Here is a 17,510-nt window from a genome sequence, read left to right on the forward strand (position 1 = left end):
GTTTTAAGATTTCGAATGTTACATGCATATGTAATATCAAACTTTAAATGTTTTTTGGGCTTCATCTATGTATGCAAATGAATACGTTTATATTTGATGGCATATGGTTTAAATCATCCAAATCTCCTTGTATAGTATATGGATATGTATACATATCCGTGAAATCTTTTTGTACTGTATATAGATTAGTATACTTATCCGTGAAATCTCTTTGTACAGTGTATGGATATGTATACTGACCATGTATAAAGGATTCACATATTGTTTACCAATGAACACATTAGTTCGACCAACTCTCTTCTCTTCTCCATCTTAAAAAATAAACACTTATTTTCGTCTAAGTTATTATCTACAACACTCTTCTTTCTTAATTATGGTGAGTTTAACTCCGGAGGATGACGAATTGATAGTTAGTTTATGGGATGATGTTCATCTAGAGAATGAACAAGAAGATGAACAACTAAATAACACAAATCTTTTAGAGCAGTTGCTGCAAAGGTTGACTATACATAACGGGAATCCTAATGAAAGAACAGTTAAGTATCTGAAAAGAAGGTTAAACGTTATCACTTCAGACGTGAAAGTATATGTATCGACACAGAGATCCTTATATTTATGGAGGGCAGCAGTACCTTCAGAAATTGTAATAAACTTACATGTTACCTATCCAACAATTTTTTGTGTATGTGTACTGAATTGTTGAATAATTTAATTGTAAATTGATATTGTTTATTTTTTTGTAGGAGCATTTTGCTTTGGAGAGTTACGAAAAAAAGAAGGGGAAACCTTTTACATTTTTTAACTGCTATGCGATTTTGAAAAACGGTTTCTCAGAGTATAACCCTTCCCCTTTGAAGATTCATCCTCTGAATCATCAGATGAAGAGTAAAGACTTTAAATAATTATAGGTTTTGTGGGTATATGTCTCTGTAAACCCTCACGAGACATAACTCGTCCAATAGGGTCGCCTATTGGTTTAAATGATGGTTGCACGTGCTGAATGTAATCGTTAATCATATGAATACGAAAAGAACTATTATTATTTATTGTAGAGGCACATTACATCATGTTCATCACATTTAAACTCTTACAACAACACATACTAATTATAAAAAAAGCAATTGATATTCAAACTCTTGATCAAACTAAAACATAACAACATTTATTCAGCCCATGCCACCGTTTCACATACAAGGCATTCCCAATAACGTTTTCTATATGTTTTCTTTGCACTTGACCGGTGTATTTCCATAAAGAAATTACAACCCTCAGTTTTACAAGGAATCCCCTTGCTGCATTGAAACTCCATCTTTCCTTTTAGTTTGAAGTTCTTGCAGAGGTCGTCAATTTTTTCTTGTTTTATTGCATCTTTCATTGCATCCTCCAAACATTGTGCTTCTCCCGGACATTTAGCATACTCATATTCCAAATACCCTATCTTCTCCGGTATCGACTCTTTTAGTTTCCTTGTGCCAGTGCAACCACGTTGGGGACATTTTGTATATAGCCATGGGCATTGAAGCAGACTATGATTATACATGAAACAACATGGACAAACCTCTTTTGCTTCCACACATACTATTTGTTTTCCATTTCTACTCGAACTGTTAGAATACATGATTGAGGTTTATATTTGAGAATGAATTAAGATTTATGTTGGTTAGAAAAAATGTTCTATATTTATAGAAAGAAATATATAGTTGTTGGACACGAGTTCTAAGAAATAGAGCCGTTGGGAACGATTCCTATATAAGGAAGATAACCCATTCTTCTTTCCAGCATCAATCTACCCATTCTTCTCTGCAGTAACAATCTTTCAGGTGTAAATCAAACCTAAACATCTATTCAATGGCAAATCAATCAGCAACTACCAACTCAGTCGAAGAAATTCTTAGAAGATGCAAGCGAACCACCCAATCAATTGCTGCAATGGAAAAAGAAATATGCAAAAGAGGAGATCATGCTACTACGAAAGTAACAACGTCATCATCACCTACCAAATTTATTAATGCGGTTGATGAAGTGTTAAGCAAACGAAATTCCACAAAAAAAACCCAAAGATTCATCATCGGCTGTGACAAAATACGAAGAAAAGCACAAGGCACATAAACGAGGTCAAGAACAAATGCAACTGAGAGAAAGGTTAAAGGATGTTGAAGAAGAGACGAAATGGATTAAAAACTTTTACCTTCTCAAGGATAATTTTCCAGAAAATCCTAATGATCAAACTGTATTTTGGGTTAATGTTGGTTGGGGTCCTTTCGTTAAACCGACGGGCAAACAACCACACTTTGATTATGAACCATCCCACATTTGTTCAAGGAAAAATCATGTTAGGAAATTATGCATCAAGTACAATGAGTTTCTCCATAAGTACAAAAGGGACAGGTCCGATGCACAATAAGCATATAAAGCCCGGAGAGGAGAACAATTTTTAAATCCTAGGTGTCATGTATTTTTAAGACCTTCACCCCTAGCATTGGAGATGCTCTTATAACTGTGGGATATATATTCTTATCACATAATGGTCCCATCAAAAATGGTTGGTGCCCAAAAAAAAAACGGTTCAATTAGAGACTGTCTTTCCATGCTGGACGAGCCAGTTAGCCCATCGGAGCTAGGCAAGTTGGCATTTTAGCCATGTCTCAAGGAGGCCTGAGGGTCACCTTCACTTCATAGTGACCTATATTCCGTTTTATTCATCGTTAGGCTCAAGCTAAATCCCCGAATCAGGTCTCAAGACTCTCAACTCAAAACAAAAGTTCCCCAAGTGTCATATCCTCCCAAAGTAACTGTTGCTTCTACTTCTTCCTCTCTAGCCCTAAGATTTTCGGGAGAAACTTGGAATGGTTTTTATGAGCTAAAGGTTAGTTACTTCGTTAATCACTGAATTTAGTTTTTTCTTTCTTTCTTTCTTTCCTTTTTTTTTTTTATTGTCCCGTGAAATTTTAATGGTGTTCTAATTAATGCGTTGATCTCGTCTTTTTCCTTAGTGAAATTAATTGGATGTTGTTGGCTGCTTGTTGCCTCTGTATTCTGTAACCGGTGTCTAGCAACCCTAAAAAGTTCTAATTTTTCACAGTCCTGTAACCAATGTTTATAACTTTAGCTGATTCTGGAATAAGTTTTAATTCATGTTTTCTGGATTCCTATAAGATAAATAGAAATAAAGATGATAATTCTTATGAAAATGTGAAACAATTTTACAGAGATTTTGGTAGAAATGGTTAGGAGAGGTAGTGGGGTTTTCATGTTAATTGCATTTACTATACATCTCTGATTAGCAAGTAATACTGCCATTAGGACATATGCCCGAACTAGGCTCTCTTCAATCACTGACTTCCTCATAAATGCTGCTAGTTAGACACTCTTACATTCTATATTTCTATTTTTCTGTTAATTGCCCTATAACTTGTTTTGATGATTGATATTAGTGTTATCGTGCACAAGACACACTTTCAGCCTACTCGCTTAGATCAGTTGCCATGTGACCATGTTTCCTGTTGTAATGACGTGGGTTCTGCTTAAAAGAACTATTCATGTTAGTTTGGAGTAGTATAACAGTGATAGCATATGAGTTTTCATGGTGTGGTGGTTGCAATTTTTTCTTTTGTGTCAGTTGTATGGAAGTTTTGAAGGTGTACATAGCAGCCAATCTAAGTAGTTGTTTTTAGTCTGGTTGGTTGATGAAAATAGCTGTAACTCAGTAGGGAAATGATGATAAAGGGTTTTGACATTTAAGTATAGAAGAAAGATGTTTAACGATGCGAATGGATGTTCAACCAATCAGGGCTTATATGCTTCTCTTGTTTATGTATGCAGAAAAAGGAAATGGAGGTCTCCGATGATGAAGCAAATATTCTGTTGTTAGACCAAATAGAGAAAGAATCATCTCAGCCTTTAGCACCGAATGGTAGGAAATTTGTGGAAGAAGTATTGAGTGGTCACGACAACACAAATTTTTGCGAGAACTTTCGTATGACCAAAGAACACTTTTCCAATTTATGTGTCATTTTACAAACTAAAGGACTATTGCGACACACAAATAGGATCAAGGTTGAGGAAAAATTAGCTATTCTCTTGTATACAATTGGCCACAACCAACGTATTCGAACAGTGCAGAAGCGGTTTAGTTATTCCGGTGAAACCATTAGTCGCCATTTCAACAATGTGCTAAATGCAATTATGTCACTTTCTTCAGATTATTTTGATACTCAAGATCCTGAGTGCCCTCAAGAAATTGTAGAAGATACCCGATTCTATCCCTATTTCAAGGTATCTGGTACATGCCAATTTTTTTGTCAAGGCCATCCATTTTGTAGCTTAATTGAGTCTCACTTCACACTATCTTTTCTTAGAATTGTGTAGGCGTGGTAGATGGGATGCATATTCCAGTTATGGTCGGTGTCGATGAGCAAGGTCCTTTTCGTAATAGGCATGGAGTTCTTTCACAGAATGTTATGGCAGCTTGTTCCTTTGGTTCCCAGTTTCAGTATGTTCTCGCTGGCTGGGAAGGCTCAGCAACAGATTCATGTGTACTTAATGCTGCACTTACAAGGCATAGCAAGCTTCGTGTTCCTGAAGGTATGTCTAGTCATATATCTCTTACATGCTACTGCAGTTTATTTTCTCTACCAGATATCATCTTATTTATTTGTTTTGTGTAGGCAAATTTTATCTGGTTGATGAGGACTATAGAAACACGCCTGGTCTTATCGCTCCATATCCTGGTGTTCGTTACCAACTGAGTGAATTTTCAGGTGCTGATGATCTCCAAAATGCTCAAGAGTTATTTAATTTTCGGCACTCATTATTGCGAAGCACCATAGAAAGCACATTTAAGATATGGAAAGCACGATTCCCTATTTTAACTGCGGCACCACTTTATCCATTACAAACTCAGGTGAAGCTAGTAATAGCAACATGCATTTTACATAATTATATTCGGAAGGAGAAAGGCGAAGATTGGCTTTTCAATATGTGCGAAGATGCACTATGGCAGCACACCGAGCCTACAGCAACACTTGCTGAGAAAGAATCTGTAGCACATGTTTCTGACAGCTATTTATCAGACTTCCCTTGCAGTGAGGTGGAGTTAGAGATGGCTTCAGAGTTGCGGGATTCTATTGCTGCTGAAATGTGGAATGATCACATACGAGATTCATTGAATTTAAGGTTCGATCATTAAAATTGGGTGTTTGAGTGGTCCACAAACAAGGAAGGTTGTGCCAGGTCTATAATCTTTTGAAACCTGTTTGAGTGAATTCATATTGGGAACACAGGAAACCTCAAGAAATACTATCATAGGCAGCGTATTTCTATTGCTATGGCAATATCAAGGTGGCCTGTTTCCTCCTCTTCTCAACTTGCACTCCTGCAGATTTGACATCAAAGATTGGTCAGACTTTACTCAGTAGATCTCGGGAAAAACAATCCCAATTGAAAGAAACAGGGTTGCTAATCTTATTTTGTTCGTTCATGTTTCTCGTAGAAGTGAGGATTAGGTTACATATGGGGATGGTGTGTTTTTGTGTATCAGTAGGAAATAACTAGTATAAAACTTGCCTATGACAGTAATGAGACGATTGTTGTAATATATTAGGAGCTGAAGCTTAAATTCAAATTGATCAACTGATGAATGACAATGCATCTAAGGACAGTGAAGAGGATAATCATTTTCAGTATATTGGGTTACAAGTATATACCAAGCGCCATTCCTAGAGACAAATGAAGAAATGTAAGTAGAACATTCTAATGCTGTGGTATATACATAGGTTCCAGCCATTGAATTGAGGTAAATAAGTTGCCGGAAAGTTTAACATGGCAGAATGTTTAACAGAGTTGTCATCTCTTAGGCTTGCAACTTGCATATGGCAGTTGTGGATCATCTGAATGCGACAGCTGACCGGTTGATCACTTTCCTTGACGGCCAACAGGTTGATCACTTCTCTTGACCTTGCCTTGACACTGGAAAACCATGTTAATGGCCTGATACTAGTGGGTCCTTTTGTGTGGTGTGATCCTCGTAATGCCTGCTCTTTTTGGATCAAGCTATTGAGGGTGCAAGACATCTGGTGGTCTTGTTTTCTCTGTTAGGAAGGAGCTGTACAACATCTCTAAACTTCATTAAGGCTCAAAGCTTCCAGATGTGTATCAAACTAAAATAGTTAAAAAGACAACAAGGCAGAAAACAATGAATCAAACCGGTTATTTATTCGTAGTTTATTATTAATCTTGGGCGAAGACCCAAAACTTTGTCAAGGTTTGCAAAATGGCTAGATATACAACGGGTTTGGTACAAACTTAAAAAGTGGTACTGGTACAAACACTTGATCTTCTGCCCTGTCGCTACTTCCCAAGCTTGTAAAACGTGGTTCACAATTTGCTCAACACCAACACCATGCTTCACCTGTATTAAATATCACTTCAAACCTTAAATGTGGATTTCTAACCAGTAGCAAAGCGCAATAAGATATCACAAGGCAGCTTATGAATTTCAGTTAATGCTCATTTATGGTGTAGAATGACCTGCGGTAACTATGGATCATCCTCTCTGTATGGCGTTAGAGATGAAATAAACTTCTAGCTAGGGATTAGAGGTTCCAACTATTGGATTTGAATGATCTTAGCAAGTTCTGTGGGAAAAGCAATAGAACCTCGTGCGGATATTCTATCAAATATGTAGTTTATGAAAGAGAGTCACCATATCCATCACACATATACTCATCATTAGGTTTTTGTCATGAATTTTACAGCTGGAAGAGACGTGTACAATATAGCTAGTACTAAATTAATAGACACCCCACGGGAAGAATAAATGTATATACCTGAGAAAATACGAAGGGACCTCCATCCCTCATCCGAAGAGCATCACGTTCCATGACTGCCAGGTCAGCTCCAACTGCTGCAGCCAGATCAGTCTTGTTTATGACCTAATACACAGACACAACATTACAGTTAAACCATAATAAAAGACGATGTAAGACTTTTAAAGGTCTCATACTAATATGAATTGATTGAAGACTATGAATCATGAATTCAGCAACAATAACCAAAAAGTAGTAAGCATAAGATTTAACAGAGGCCATACTAGGAGGTCTGCTTGAGTAATTCCTGGGCCACCTTTTCTAGGAATCTTATCACCTCCAGACACGTCAATTATGTAAATGATAAAGTCAGCCAACTCCCTGCTGAAATTAGCAGCTAAATTATCTGCATTCGCACAAATCAAAGATATTAATACTAGAATTAGAAACCAGCTTACCAAGGTTGGTTGTAAAAACACAATTACTGATAGGCGATAGCTCTAAACAATTCAGCTGTGTTTTCTATTTGCAGTCCAGAAAAATCTACATTGCTCATAAGTTTATACAAATTCAGTATTCAATTTCGACTTCCTGTCAAGTTGTGGGTTTTTCCCTATCTAAAATACTACATTAGAAGTCATACAGATTCTAGTGTTCAGCGCCTCCTGTTTGCTAAAGCTTTTTATCATACAACAAAATTGAATCTCGAACATACAAGATTAACAGTCATCAATTTCTAACTCATTTGACATTTATAGCAAACTATTCATCTCTACACAAAAGTAAAGAACCGAAAATACCTCCACCAGATTCACAAAGAAGAATATCAGCTTTGTATAAGTTGGATAGCTCTTCCAGAGGACCTAAATTGATACTAATATCTTCCCGGATTGCGGCATGTGGACAGCCTCCGGTTTCCACAGCTATTCTTTCCTCTGGAAGTGCTCCATGCTTCACGAGGAACTCACCATCCTCTTTCGTAAATATATCGTTTGTCACCTGAAAAGATAAAACGAAAAAAAAGATGACGCAAGGCCCTTAAAAACAAAAAATGATGCAGTGTTAAAAGAGTCCAGTAGAGTTCTGAATTAATAGGCGAAAACCCAAAATAAGATAGAGATAGACATATAAAGTACAAAGCCGTGTGTCAATCACCAGACGGCAATAAGGTGTTGCCTCTTGTCTTATAAAGTTCATTTGTTAGCATAAATTACACATAAATGAATTAACAGGGAAACTATGGATTTCATCTCACTAATTAAGAATTTATCTGATTGGTAAATTTGGAAGTCCGAATGTACCAAAGTAAAACACGAAACTTTGAAATTCATAGAGATTTTTTCAAATGAAATGAGTGGCGGTGAGAGGAAGAGAAGGTTCAAACTGTCTAATTGATATGTTCAAGGGAGACATACGAATGTTTTATAACCTACGCAACCATGGTGATAGAATGTAGTCTACATCAAGTACATAAACGGTGAAAAGACTCATGACTCATCTTTCTTCTTCTTTTCTTTTTGCTCGAGAAACTCATAACTCTTGTATGCTCAGCTGAATGTACTTACTCCTTACGTGTGGACTTATAGTGAAATGAAGAATGAAGCCACTTAATGATCGAAACTACTATTTTCTACTTCAATATAAAAATGCGATTTTCTCTAAATTACTCACTTACCCAGTACCAACAGGACCACCAATACCTATAGTAAAAGCTCTTTCTCTGAAATCTCTAGAGGAAAGAAGAGGAGCTCTTCTACTGAAAAAGCCTGGTGAGTATATGGGTTCATGTGAGTGTGGTGCCAATCCATCATGGCTATGGTAAACTTTTCCATCATTACCCATAAAGGAATCACCAGCATGATGATGGTCATGATCATGGTGATGGTGGTCATGGGTATGTTGATGATCTTCAGATGCCATTGGAGACTTTTCTTCGCCTTCAGAGAGTTTTTAACTGGTCAGTTTGATGTGTGGGAGAAAGTGGTGATCTCACTGATCTGTGATACTCGCTGATAAGTACCATATTCGTTCTTTGTCTCCCTAAGGCCAAGCATTATGGAGAGGGTATCTCTTCCCTATCCCTCCCATGTAGTGAAGGGATAGAAGGCGAAGGCAACCTCACTATTGTGCCCTCTTTTTCCTTCCCTACATGATGCGGCTACTCACTAGCACTATGAATAGTGTCAAACGGCTACTGAGTAGCCGTATCAGTCAATCAGTTGACTTGACCAATACGGCTACTCAGTAGTCGTATTATAGGTTTAAGCAGAGCTACACAAGACCCGGTCCATTTTACTTGTACCTGTCAGGAACCGAAAAACTCGGACTTGTACCGTACCAGACTCGGAGTTGCCGGTACATGTACCGGTTCTGAAAGTAGAGACTCGGAGTAGCGCGGTACAGGTATTGGTTCTGGGGGAGTCCCGGCCTGTACCGGACCAAATGTCCCGGTAAATTAGAGCCGTTGATATCTTTTAAGATATTACATCCTAGCCGTCCCTCCTAGGTCTAATCTATCTATCATTCTATCTTCGAGACTCGAGAGACCATTTCATTTTTCTTTTCTTTTTTCTTTCTCTGTCTGAACTCTGAAGAGAAGAGCAGCAGTCTCACTTAGGGTTTAAAATTAGGGCTTCCGAATCTCCGTTCGTCAAATCTCTTTGTTCATAGGTATCAATCTTCACTCCCCCACAGATTCAAGATTAGTCCTGGCTTGAATCTCAATTTTGGTTCTCTTTGTTTACATAATATGGTCATTAGAAATGTTCTTTCCATGTTTTTCTACTGAATCTTGGATTATTTTTTACTGATTTCTTTTTAAAGTGATAGATCTTTTCTGGGTTTCTTATGGTTTCGGCAATTACGTAGTTTGAATGAAAGAATTAACAAGGATGATGAAACCCTAACTGAATTTGAATCTTGTGACTGTGATTGATTAGTTCGTAGAAGTTAATAACGTTAAATTTTTTGAGAATTAGAAATCCTTTAATACAGAATTTTGAATCACATTCTGTTATTTCTTTGGTTTTGATATATTTGAATCCTTTGATTTATATGTTTAATTTACTGTGTTGTATTTTTGATTTAGAAAGAGAGAGACATATTTGATCTTTAGAAGAAGTTATAGTGATTTACAAAAAGCCTGTGCTAGTTCTTTCATACCCACTCCTGATATGCTGCATATGTTCTCTTGCAGGCCTTTGAGGTGCTAAATGGGGAAGCGCAAAGCACCAGATGATTCCAATAATAGCATTAGTATAAGACCAAAAGAAATTGTTCTAATCTGTTGATACTTGATAGCATATCCCTCTTTTAGTGTTGAGCATCACTCTCTTTGTCTTACATTGTGTTTCTGTGTAATATTTGTTAGATGACTACACCAGCAAGTTCAACTCCAACTCCAACTACAACTCAACAAACAAAAGTTGGATCATCCTCTCAAGCTGCATCTCACACAAATGGAGCTGAACCCACACCAACAAGTACAACTGAAAGGTGAAATTAGAATTTCAGGAACTCTTTGAAGATTATAAGTCCTTGTATTCAGTTCATGAAGAGGGGTCAAGTAGTGATGCCCATACTGTTGCCAATCCAGTTAGTGTGCAATCTCAAGGTATGTTTGCTAGAATTCAATCAAGGAGGAAACGGTATTGGGACAACCCAAGTTGTGTTGAAGAGGCAAGAACAACTGAGCTCTATAGGTATTTGACAGATGTGATTGATGGTGGAATGCGTGAAATAGGTCAACCTGACCAGTTTGACATATTGACTTGGTGGCAGGCTAATGCAAGCAGGTATAAAATACTTTCATACATGGCAAGAGATATATTAGCCATGCATGTGTCTTCAGTGGCCTCTGAATCATCTTTTAGCACCGGGAAGCGCGTGCTGACTCCATGGACAACTTCTTTGTCTACAAGGACAGTTGAGGCATTGCTCTGTACACAAAGCTTTCTTCAAAAGCCAATTGCTCTTGATCTTCTATGTGATTATATATATGATGATGATGTTGAAGATGAGGAAGGTAATATATTAGTTTTTCTTGTATTTATGAGTACTTACTTTTCAAGTTTTCTTGTATTGGTAATTTGATACTTACTTTTTTGTTTTACTTTTTTGTTGCATGTTGCATCCATATGGGATTCTCTGTTAAAAGCTTGAAGTAAACTCCATGTCAGTGCAGCCAGTGCCATTGTTTGAGAAGTCCCCCATCCTTTTTTGTTGCCTGTTGTAGTTATATTGGATGCTTTGCAAGATGATTGCATTTCATTTCTTATCGCAGACTTATGGACAAATTATTTTTAGTACTATTTTATAATGTTGAACTTTGAACTTAAGTGTGTGATGTTGTTTTAAACCTTTGTTTATTTTGAACTTAAGTTGTAATGTTAAACTTTGAACAGTCAATTTTTAATATGTTGAGTTTGATGTTAGTCTGGCTGTTAGCCTGTTACTGTGTGTTTCAAAATTCAGGAAAAAAACCGGTACCGGACTGGAACCGGACGGGTCTTACAGGTACAAGTCCAGGTACAAGTACAGGTTCTCAAAATGAGGAACCAGTCAACTCCAGGTACAGGTACCGGTTCCAATAGAAAACCGGACTGTACCGGCTCATGTGCAACTCTAGGTTTAAGGCATCAGAAACCGGCTCGGGCTCTCCCATTTCTTCTTCTTCCCTAGTTTTTCGTCCTCTCTAAACCCATTCAAACCCCTTTTATCCCCTTTCATATTTCTATTGATTCATTGCGATTCGTTGGCTTAAACTAAAAGGGTTTCATCATTACTTCAAGGTGAAACAAATCCATTCTTCAATTTCGAATTTTATCCAAAAAATCATATAAGTGAGTGATTCTAATTTTAGGGTTTGAATGGAATTTAATTTTGATTTTGATGAAATTGTTGTTTGTAGGTTGGTTAGGTTTGTAGTATGCAATTCAATAATATATAGAACACATATTTAGTGAAAAAACATGATTAATTGTTGTGTGTCTTGATTTATGTTGAATGAAATGTTGGTAAACTACTATGGTATACACAAATTGATACCGTGTTTGTTGTTTGCAAAGGTATATAATGAATCTAATGTGTGCTTATATGAGAGCTAAATATGGAATTTATTTGGATAGATCTAGTGATGAAGAAGATAAAGCTTTGCTAATGTTTACACAACTATGTTTGGATGAACGATTGCGTATTATTAGACAACCGGTACCTAGGGAGGTACAGACACGTAGTGTAATAACGCGTGATCGATTGTGGCATGATGCCAAAATGATGAATGATTATTTTACGCCTGGAACTGCTTATACCTCAAGACAATTCAAACAACGTCTAAGCATGAGGGAAGACTTATTCGAGAAATTGTTAGGAAAATTGCTTGAAGTTGATCCAGAATGGCACCAACGTCCAGATGCAACCGGTACTATGGGTCATTCTCCGTATATGAAACTAGTTGTCGTGATGAAATGTTTATGCAAAAGTACGGCTGCTGATAGTGTTGATGATTACACTCGTATGAGTGCAACTATAATCTACATGTATCTAAAAAGATTTTGCCACACCATTTGCATGAATTTTGGAGAAAGATATTTGCGTGAACCCACTCCTGAAGATGTTCAGAGGTTGCTAGCTGAGAATGCGAAACGAGGCTTTCCTGAAATGCTTGGTAATGTTGATTGTATGCAATGGCCATGGAAGAATTGTCCGGTAGCTTGGCAAGGAACTTACCGGGGTAAAGAAAAACATAGTAGTTTGGTATTAGAGGCGATGGAATCATATGATTTGTGGTTTTCGCATGCTTTTTTCGGAATGCCCGGATCAAACAACGATTTGAATGTGTTGGCACACTCACCCCTTTTTGATAACATGTTAAAGGGTGTAGCACCTCCATGCAATTATGTCATCAATGGTCACTGATACCATATAGGTTATTTCTTAGCCGATGGTATCTATCCAAAGTTGACTACAATTGTACAAGCTTTTAGTCAGACATTGGAAATTCCCGAGTATGTGAGATTTAACAAGTATCAAATGGCTAAAAGAAAGGATGTCGAGCGTGCTTTTGGAGTGCTTCAGGGTAAATTCAGAATTGTCGGATCCCCATGTAAGTATTGGCACTAATCTGACTTGAACCTAATTATGAAATGTTGTCTTATTTTACAGAACATGATTATCGAGCATGAACGTCGGGATACGGATCGGGGTAGAGTTGTTCCTGTTCCGCTTCCAGAACCTACCAATAATGGTCGTGTATTTATGTCATCTCTGAAAAACCTAGAAATACATCTACAACTAAGAAATGATCTTGTGAAGCACATTACTACGCGTCCTGGTAGAGGAGGCCAGGCAGGGCACTTGTCTAGTTTGGAGGGTTCATATATGGGGTACTTTCATCATTAGAAGGAGATTATGAAGATACAAACTTAGAAGAAGAAGTAGTTCCTGGTCAAAACGAAGATGAAGCGTTTGATTATTATGGAGATTACAATGATCAAATACCGGATGACTTTAAACATGTAGCTGAACATGTATATGGATATGGACATGTGGGAGACGAATATGAACATGATGGAGATAACGATGATGATTCTGGCGATGAGGAGGATTATGACGATGATGAGGACGATAATGATGAGGAGGACTATGATGATGAGGATTCAGACGGTGACGATGATGTTGCGTACGATGATGCGGATATGTATGATGATGCTGATGTTGAGGCATGGGATGTATTTCACTGTTGTGTTTTAAGATTTCGAATGTTACATGCATATGTAATATCAGACTTTAAATGTTTTTTGGGCTTCATTTATGTATGCAAATGAATACGTTTATATTTGATGGCATATGGTTTAAATCATCCAAATCTCCTTGTATAGTATATGGATATGTATACATATCCGTGAAATCTTTTTGTACAGTATATAGATTAGTATACTTATCCGTGAAATCTCTTTGTACAGTGTATGGATATGTATACTGACCATGTATAAAGGATTCACATATTGTTTACCAATGAACACATTAGTTCGACCAACTCTCTTCTCTTCTCCATCTTCAAAAATAAACACTTATTTTCGTCTAAGTTATTATCTACAACACTCTTCCTTCTTAATTATGGTGGGTTTAACTCCGGAGGATGACGAATTGATAGTTAGTTTATGGGATGATGTTCATCTAGAGAATGAACAAGAAGATGAACAACTAAATAACACAAATCTTTTAGAGTAGTTGCTGCAAAGGTTGACTATACATAACGGGAATCCTAATGAAAGAAAAGTTAAGTATCTGAAAAGAAGGTTAAACGTTATCACTTCAAACGTGAAAGTATATGTATCGACACAGAGATCCTTATATTTATGGAGGGCAGCAGTACCTTCAGAAATTGTAAGAAACTTACATGTTACCTATCCAACAATTTTTTGTGTATGTGTACTGAATTGTTGAATAATTTAATTGTAAATTGATATTGTTTATTTTTTTGTAGGAGCATTTTGCTTTGGAGAGTTACGAAAAAAAGAAGGGGGAAACCTTTTACATTTTTTAACTGCTATGCGATTTTGAAAAACGGTTTCTCAGAGTATAACCCTTCCCCTTTGAAGATTCATCCTCTGAATCATCAGATGAAGAGTAAAGACTTTAAATAATTATAGGTTTTGTGGGTATATCTCTCTGTAAACCCTCACGAGACATAATTCGTCCAATAGGGTCGCCTATTGGTTTAAATGATGGTTGCACGTGCTGAATGTAATCGTTAATCATATGAATACGAAAAGAACTATTATTATTTATTGTAGAAGCACATTACATCATGTTCATCACATTTAAACTTTTACAACAACACATACTAATTATAAAAAAAAACAATTGATATTCAAACTCTTGATCAAACTAAAAAATAACAACATTTATTCAGCCCATGCCACCGTTTCACATACAAGGCATTTCCAATAACGTTTTCTATATGTTTTCTTTGCACTTGACCGGTGTATTTCCATAAAGAAATTACAACCCTCAGTTTTACAAGGAATCCCCTTGTTGCGTTCAAACTCCACCTTTCTTTTTAGTTTGAAGTTCTTGCAGAGGTCGTCAATTTTTTCTTGTTTTATTGCATCTTTCGTTGCATCCTCCAAACATTGTGCTTCTCCCGGACATTTAGCATACTCATATTCCAAATACCCTATCTTCTCCGGTATCGACTCTTTTACCTTCCTTGTTCCAGTGCAACCACGTTGGGGACATTTTGTATATAGCCATGGGCATTGAAGCAGACTATGATTATACATGAAACAACATGGACAAACCTCTTTCGATTTCACACATACTATTTGTTTTCAATTTCTACTCGAACTGTTAGAATACATGATTGACGTTTATATTTGTGAATGAATTAAGATTTATGTTGGTTAGAAAAAATGTTCTATATTTATAGAAAGAAATATATAGCTGTTGTACACGAGTTCTAAGAAATAGAGTCGTTGGACACGAGTTCTAAGAAATAAAGCCGTTGGGAACGATTCCTATATAAGGAAGATAACCCATTCTTCTTTCCAGCATCAATCTACCCATTCTTCTCTGCAGTAAAAATCTTTCAGGTGTAAACCAAACCTAAACATCTATTCAATGGCAAATCAATCAGCAACTACCAACTCAGTCGAAGAAATCTTAGAAGATGCAAGCGAACCACCCAATCAATTGCTGCAATGGAAAAAGAGATATGCAAAAGAGGAGATCATGCTACTACAAAAGCAACAACGTCATCATCACCTACCAAATTTATTAATGCGGTTGATGAAGTGTTAAGCAAACGAAATTCCACAAAAAAAAACAAAGATTCATCATCGGCTGCGACAAAATACGAAGAAAAGCTCAAGGCACAGAAACGAGGTCAAGAACAAATGCAACTGAGGGAAAGGTTAAAGGATGTTGAAGAAGAGACGAAATGGATTAGAAACTTTTACCTTCTCAAGGATAATTTTCCAGAAGTTCCTAATGATTAAACTGTATTTTGGGTTAATGTTGGTTGGGGTCCTTTCGTTAAACCGACGGGAAAACAACCACGCTTTGATTATGAACCATCCCATATTTGTTCAAGGAAAAATCATGTTAGGAAATTATGCATCAAGTACAATGAGTTTCTCCATAAGTACAAAAGGGACAGGTCCGCTGCACAAGAGGAATATAAAGCCTGGAGAGGAGAACAATTTTATCATATCGAAACGGCATTGATCGTTGAATCTCACACCAAAAAAAATAATAACATGTAATGTTATCAGACCTATCGTACACTATGTTAAGAAAGGATGGCAGAGCGATAAACGCTTTTGATCGAATGATCTATTTCAATTTATTTTTTTACGTTATTAATGAACATTAGTTTAATGAAGTGATAATGAAGTTATTTATTTGAATATGAAACCGTTTTGTTACAACACATTCAAAAATTGTTTCATTACAATATATTCAAACCTTATATTAATTCAAACAACAATTTAAATTAATTTAGACAACACTTTTTAAATTGAGATAACAACAATACTAACTACAAATTTAGGACAATACTTTTAATTTAAACCTAGATTAGAAATTTAAAACTAAACTCAATAAAAGATAAAACAACTAGAGATGGATTACATCGTCATCTTCTGAATCTTCAAAGTTGATTATATTCATCCCCTTCAAGATCTCCTTTTGCTTGCGTCGATAATATCTTTTTTGGTTGGGAGGTAACCGACTAAGGTCCATAGACATTATTGCATTGTCTTGATCTAAATTCTTTTGTTGTTGATGCATTTGATTAGTCTGTTGTTGAATCTTTTGCAAATTAAGTTGTTCTTCCATTTCATAACTCGGTTGTTGAGTATAGTTCCAAATTGTTTGGTATTGGGATTCTTTTTCCACTCTCATTTTTTCCTTCATTGATCTTGTTTCCTTAAGATACTCCAAAATACTAGCACTTTGTTGATAGATCATATCTTCTTCCATCTTAACCGAAGATGTTCCCTCATTACCTTCTCTAAATATACCTTGCTCACGATCCTTCTCTAGCTTGCATTTTGGCCTTTTTTGTTCCTATAGGACGTGCATTATACTTGTAATTCCAACGAGTCTATCCATTAGGAAGAACTTCATTACCATCTTCGACTGACACAAAGTCACGATGATTATTAAACAAGTCACTGTTTTGGCTCACAATGAGTTCATAATTAAATCCAGGGACCTTTTCTCTAAAAATTTCATAATATGCATCATACTTGAATGGTTGTCCTGTTTGAAACTGAAATTGCTCCCGACCTTCTTTTGTCTGAAAAGTTTTGTTTATTAAAAACATCACCAAGTATATGGAAATCTTAACAACAATAATAGAACTTACCAAATCTTCGTGGCTCGCACCGCTTTTGGTTTGCCGATATATAACGTTAAGAATGGAAACGAATTCTCTGACATCTTTTTTTATACCTTTCATCTTGGTTTTTAAGGCTGACCAATCTCTTCCATTAGGATTGCCGTTGCGTTGGACAAATATTTGGTGAATACGTATCCAAAACATAGAGGTTTTTTGTGCCGAACCCACAATTTCATCCATACTAACATAAATAAAGGCAGCAGTAAGATCAATCTCTTCCCTTAGAACAAAATTATTAACCATTTTGAATCAAACTAAAATATAAATTCTTGGGTACTAGAAGATAAATATAAAAATCA

At 36.4% G+C, this 17,510-nt stretch overlaps 2 protein-coding genes across 2 annotated transcripts; one reads left to right on the plus strand and one right to left on the minus strand.

The window, feature by feature from the left end:
• The first annotated feature begins 2,730 nt into the window (after nucleotides 1–2,730).
• Nucleotides 2,731–5,681, plus strand: LOC113281723. Its single transcript, XM_026530535.1, has 4 exons — nucleotides 2,731–2,866; nucleotides 3,823–4,275; nucleotides 4,359–4,584; nucleotides 4,668–5,681. Exons 2-4 carry the CDS (start codon nucleotides 3,832–3,834, stop codon nucleotides 5,186–5,188), a joined length of 1,191 nt encoding a protein of 396 aa, XP_026386320.1. The 5' UTR covers nucleotides 2,731–2,866; nucleotides 3,823–3,831; the 3' UTR covers nucleotides 5,189–5,681.
• On the minus strand, nucleotides 5,652–8,119 carry LOC113281725 (urease accessory protein G-like). Its single transcript, XM_026530537.1, has 5 exons — nucleotides 7,962–8,119; nucleotides 7,607–7,805; nucleotides 7,091–7,212; nucleotides 6,828–6,932; nucleotides 5,652–6,409 (listed from the first exon to the last, which is right to left on the minus strand). The coding sequence occupies exons 1-5, from the start codon at nucleotides 8,001–8,003 to the stop codon at nucleotides 6,212–6,214; spliced, it is 666 nt and encodes a 221-aa protein (XP_026386322.1). The 5' UTR covers nucleotides 8,004–8,119; the 3' UTR covers nucleotides 5,652–6,211.
• Nucleotides 8,120–17,510: the final 9,391 nt, after the last annotated feature.

Source organism: Papaver somniferum, chromosome 5 (assembly GCF_003573695.1).
Source record: "Papaver somniferum cultivar HN1 chromosome 5, ASM357369v1, whole genome shotgun sequence".
NCBI classification, from domain to species: Eukaryota; Viridiplantae; Streptophyta; class Magnoliopsida; order Ranunculales; family Papaveraceae; genus Papaver; species Papaver somniferum.